The following is a 5,618-nucleotide window of genomic DNA, read 5'->3' as shown; positions in this document are numbered from 1 at the left end:
TTAGCTGGCTCCCACTCGGGTGGCGCGCCCAGGATATAAATCTGGGCGCGGGCCCCTGCTGCGGCTCCTCTCCCTGCACACTCAGGAGAGGGAGCTTCCTTCAAAGACCTTTCTTTATCTGAAGCCGCACAGCCCTGCAGCCTGTGCGGACTTGGTGGAAGGCAGCAAGCGGCAAGCAGCCTGAGCAGCAGCCTGAGGCAGGAAACCTGCTGGGTGGGGAGGGCAGGTGCCTGCAGCCTCTGAGAGGAAGGTCCTGGTGGGCCCCAGATCCTGGCATCGTTCAGGGAGGTCTCTAGGCCACCCCAGCCTGCACCATGTGGGCCCTAAGGTGTCGCCAGTTTCTGGTCTTGCTGGGAGCAGGTGGCAGCGCTGCTGCTGCTACTGCTGCTGCTCGGGGGTGCCCCCCCGCGAAGCCTGGCGCTGCCACCCATCCGCTATTCCCACGCTGGTATCTGCCCCAACGACATGAATCCCAACCTCTGGGTGGACGCACAGAGCACCTGCAGGCGGGAGTGTCAGACGGACCAGGTGAGTGGGGTTCAGAGACCAGAGATGGGCCACGTAAAGCCTGTGAGGGATGGGGGTGGGACTGTGTGGGAGTGTGAGGAGGGGCCAGGTCAGTGGGGTCCAAAAGCCGCAGTATGAGATGGACCAGGTGAGGTGGGATCCAGAAGTGAAAGTGTGGACAGAACAGGTGAGTGGGGTCCAGAAGCCACAGTGTAAGGTGGACCAGGTGAGTGGGGTCCAGAAGCGGGAGTGTGAGGCAGTGAGGCGGACCAGGTGAGTGGGGTCCAGAAGCCGCAGTGTAAGGTGGACCAGGTGAGTGGGGTCCAGAAGCCGACAGTGTGAGGTGGACCAGGTGAGTGGGGTCCAGAAGCCGCAGTGTGAGGTGGACCAGTGGTGGGATCCAGAAGCCAGAGTATGAGGCGGACCAGGGTAAGTGGGGGTCCAGAAGTGGGAGTGTGAGGCAGTTGAGGCGGACCAGGTGAGGTGGGGTCCAGAAGCCACAAGTGTAAGGTGGACCAGGTGAGTGGGGTCCAGAAGCCGCAGTGGAGGTGGACCAGGTGAGTGGGGTCCAGAAGCCGCAGTGTGAGGTGGATCAGGTTGAGTGGGGTCCATAAGCCGCAGTGTGAGGTGGACCAGGTGAGTGGGAGCCAGAAGCCAAGTGTGAGGTGGACCAGGTGAGTGGGGTCCAAAAGCCGCAAGTGTGAGGTAGACCAGGTGAGTGGGGGGTCCAGAAGTGAGAGCGTGAGGTGGACAGGTGAGTGGGATCCAGAAGCTGCAGTGTAGGCGGACCAGGTGAGTGGGATCCAGAAGCTACAGTGTGAGGCGGACCAGGTGAGTGGGATCCAGAAGGCTGCAGTGTGAGGCGGACCAGGTCGAGTGGGATCCAGAAGCTGCAGTGTGAGGCGGACCAGGTGAGTGGGATCCAGAAGCTGCAGTGTGAGGCGGACCAGGTGAGTGGGATCCAGAAGCTGCAGTGTGAGGCGGACCAGGTGAGTGGGATCCAGAAGCTGCAGTGTGAGGTGGACCAGGTGAGTGGGATCCAGAAGCTGCAGTGTGAGGTGGACCAGGTGAGTGGGATCCAGAAGCTGCAGTGTGAGGCGGACCAGGTGAGTGGGATCCAGAAGCTGCAGTGTGAGGCGGACCAGGTGAGTGGGATCCAGAAGCTGCAGTGTGAGGCGGACCAGGTGAGTGGGATCCAGAAGCTGCAGTGTGAGGTGGACCAGGTGAGTGGGATCCAGAAGCTGCAGTGTGAGGTGGACCAGGTGAGTGGGATCCAGAAGCAAGAGTGTGAGGTGGACCAGGTGAGTGGGGTCCAGAAGCAAGAGTGTGAGGTGGACCAGGTGAGTGGGGTCCAGAAGCCGCAGTGTGAGGTGGACCAGGTGAGTGGGGTCCAGAAGCCACAATGTGAGGTGGACCAGGTGAGTGGGGTCCAGAAGCCACAATGTGAGGTGGACCAGGTGAGTGGGGTCCAGAAGCTGGAGTGTGAGGCAGACCAGGTGAGTGAGGTCCAGAAGCCAGAGATGGACCATGTGAGCCTGTGAGTGATGGGGGTGGGAGCCGCAGGGTGGGGACCATGCAGTAGTGCCCTGCAGGGCCCAGGAAGGTGAAGGAACACAGGCCCCATCCACCTGGAGAGAAACAGGACACCATCCTGTCTATTAACACCGAAGCCTGGAAGGAGAGGTGGGAGCGATGTCCCACTTCATCAGGGACTGAAGCCTGAGGATTCCTCCTTCATGCATGCTGAGGGCTGCTGTGGGCCAGCACCGTGCCAGGCATGTCATGTGTGTCGACATGACAGATCAGCATGGTGGGCATCAGAAGCCCACTCACAGGTGAGAGAGTGGACACAGAGTCAGGCAGGGAGGGCACAGGTGCCACGGCCAGTGAGGGAACGGTGGGCTTGGAACCCATGTTTAACAACAAAGCTTTGGTGCATTGGACTCTAGGCCACTTCCCCAGGAGTTTGGACCCTGAGCATGAGAGCAGACCAGGCTGATGGCAGGCCAAGCAGGAGCAGCTCTGAATGGATGCTCTGGTGTCCCTGGGAGGAAGGAAACCACGTTTCAGCCTGTCAGCTTCCTTGGTCCTGCCTTCTGCTCTGTATCAGAGGGCAATGCCACAGGGCAGGGCCGGTTCTCTTCTGGTTCCCGAGTCATTCCCTAGGGCCATTCCTGCCCACCCCCTCTGGGGCAGCAGGCTGTGGGACCTGTACCTGCTCCAGGCAGAGCTATTTCCTGCCCAGTCTGGCCAGCTCTGAGGGCAGCACGGAGTCTCCCAGGACTCCAGGTCCAGGCTGGGGCATCTCCAGGGAACACGAGAGACAATGGTGCCCCCGTAGATGCCTGGTGTACCCACAGGAGAGCAGAGGGCTGACCTGGACAGAGTGGCCTCAACCTCACAGTGCCCAGGGACAATTCTTAGGCCTCCCAGGACAGATGCCCCCATTGGGCAATGGTGGTGCCAAGTGAAAGAAGAAGATGAGAAGTCAGGAGGAGTGGTGGCTGCTCCCATCTGGCCAAGGTCATGCCATTAGTTGGCTACATTTGCAGGCACAGGCTGGCCTGATAAACCAGGTAGGGCTTGGGGATGCTGAGACTCTGGTGGATTTTGTGTATCTTGGGGAGAAGGCACCTGTGGAGGGCTGGGGATCCAGACAGCCCTTGGGGAGATTCTGACCTCCTTACACGGAAGTGTGCTAAGGACCCCCTCTAGGTTTCCTGTGGCCAGAAGTACCTTTCCTCTGGTGCCCAAGGACCCAGCCTTTCATGGACCTCCAGGTCCTGAACGTCTTAGGGAATGGGATGAGGCTCAGGCCAAAGAGAAGGTTCTCCTGCTCCCACTCCCTTTCCTGCCCTCCATTCCCTGTGGGGTCCCTCTCCCTTAGACCCAGCTCTGAGAGCTGCCCATCCCTGTCCCAAAGCCTCCCCTGGTGTGGCCTAGAAGACTATGCCAAATAAGGGCTGCAAAACAAAGTCCCCATTCTGAGCCGAAAGGGGCAGAACAGTAAACAAGTCAAGCAGGCAGGCTCCATGCAGCCAGGGTGGGGGGATATTTCCCCCCTCTTAGCTGATGTGGAATGTCAAAGAGGCTGAAATAAAAGTTGGAATGACAAGAGGCCAGCCCTGGTGGGGAGTAATTCACAGAGTTACTACCTGGTGGAGGATTAGGAGTTGCTGCCTGCCTGCCCAGTGGGTACGATGGTTATTGTCGAAAACACCACATGAAATCCTTGTTTGTGTCGGCTCCAGGAGCATGTTGCTAATTTCGAGGAATTAAACTAATGCTTTACGTGGCTCCACAGAAAATCAGAGGGGATTACGGCCTGGCAAGTCCTCGCTGACGGCCTTGCTGACCTTTGCCACACAAGGGGACTTTTTTTTCATGTTGTTTTCCCCGTGAAAGGTCCTACATGGAGCTGACACCTGGGCCTGGCAGAGCCTGTGACTCTGAGACCCAGCGTGGGGGACCTGTCATGCCTGCCCTGACTGTTGGCTGTGGATCGGTCTGGGCTCTCTCACAGCCTCTGTTCCCCGTGTGTGTCGGTCTCCTTGACGGGAGGAGAGGTGTGGATCACCTTGGATAAAGTCCCGGGGCATTCCCCTCTCAGCCTCTGACGTGACCTCTTCTAGTCGGCAAGGCATCCTCGCTCCCATAGGAAAGAGATGAAAGGCAGGCCTACTTGTTCAAGCTAGACCTCATTTGTGCTATATGATGCAGGAAAAAAAAAATGCCATTTATCGATCCCTTCCACTGGGAGCTTGGAGCCTTGTTCTGCCACTTCCCATCTCTGTGAACCTGGGCATCGCCTCTCTGAGTGTCTGCAGTCTCATCTGTCAAATGGTTGTAGGAAAACTTCTCTTAGAGTCTTTGGCCCACCCCTTCCGACCCTGCCAGCTGTGTGACCTTGGGAAAGCTACTTAGCCTCTCTGTGCCTCAGTCATCGTCTGTAGAGTGGAGATAATGGCTGTAACCTCCTCTGGCTTGTGATGAGCATAGCAAGCTCACGGATGTCAACGTTCTTACACGAGGGCCTGGCACGTAGGAGATGCTATGTATGCATTCGTCATTATTTTTAAATGTTTTGCTCCCACTAGATAGTGAGTACATGTTAGTTCACCTCCCCACAAACCATGGGGTGGGATAGGGAGCCCCTCCTTTCCCCCTCCTCCCTGTTCAGGCCACTCTCTCTGGCTCTTTCAGGAGTGTGAGGCCTATGAGAAGTGCTGCCCCAATGTGTGTGGGACCAAGAGCTGTGTGGCGGCCCGCTACATGGACGTGAAAGGGAAGAAGGGCCCAGTGGGCATGCCCAAGGAGGCCACATGTGACCACTTCATGTGTCTGCAGCAGGGCTCTGAGTGTGACATCTGGGACGGCCAGCCTGTGTGTAAGTGCAAAGACCGCTGTGAGAAGGAGCCCAGCTTTACCTGCGCCTCGGACGGTCTCACCTACTATAACCGCTGCTACATGGATGCCGAGGCCTGCTCCAAAGGCATCAGCCTGGCCGTTGTAACCTGCCGCTATCACTTCACCTGGCCCAACACCAGTCCCCCACCATCTGAGACCACCATGCACCCCACCACAGCCTCCCCAGAGACCCCTGAGCTGGACATGGCGGCCCCGGCGCTGCTCAACCACCCTGTGCACCAGTCAGTCACCATGGGTGAGACGGTGAGCTTCCTCTGTGATGTGGTGGGCCGGCCCCGGCCTGAGATCACCTGGGAGAAGCAGTTGGAGGATCGGGAGAACGTGGTCATGCGGCCCAACCATGTGCGTGGCAACGTGGTGGTCACTAACATTGCCCAGCTGGTCATCTATAACGCCCAGCTGCAGGATGCTGGGATCTACACCTGCACGGCCCGGAACGCGGCCGGGGTCCTGAGGGCCGACTTCCCACTGTCGGTGGTCAGGGGACATCAGGCTGCGGCCACCTCAGAGAGCAGCCCTAATGGCACGGCGTTCCCGGCAGCCGAGTGCCTGAAGCCCCCCGACAGCGAGGACTGTGGTGAAGAGCAGACCCGCTGGCACTTTGACGCCCAGGCCAACAACTGCCTGACTTCACCTTTGGCCACTGCCACCGCAACCTCAACCACTTTGAGACCTGAGGCCTG

At 58.7% G+C, this 5,618-nt stretch overlaps 1 protein-coding gene across 1 annotated transcript; it reads left to right on the top strand.

Annotated features, from left to right (window-relative positions):
• Positions 1-314: 314 nt before the first annotated feature.
• Positions 315-5,612, top strand: LOC115896113 (WAP, Kazal, immunoglobulin, Kunitz and NTR domain-containing protein 2-like). Its single transcript, XM_030926546.1, is given in 4 exon segments — positions 315-338; positions 340-528; positions 4,711-5,560; positions 5,563-5,612. Coding segments are annotated over 4 exon segments (1,113 nt in total).
• The last annotated feature ends 6 nt before the right edge of the window (positions 5,613-5,618 follow it).

Source organism: Rhinopithecus roxellana, unplaced genomic scaffold (assembly GCF_007565055.1).
Source record: "Rhinopithecus roxellana isolate Shanxi Qingling unplaced genomic scaffold, ASM756505v1 contig4941, whole genome shotgun sequence".
Taxonomy (NCBI): Eukaryota; Metazoa; Chordata; class Mammalia; order Primates; family Cercopithecidae; genus Rhinopithecus; species Rhinopithecus roxellana.
The sequence above is the reverse complement of the archived record's forward strand: the minus strand, read 5'-3'. Positions and strand labels throughout refer to the sequence as shown.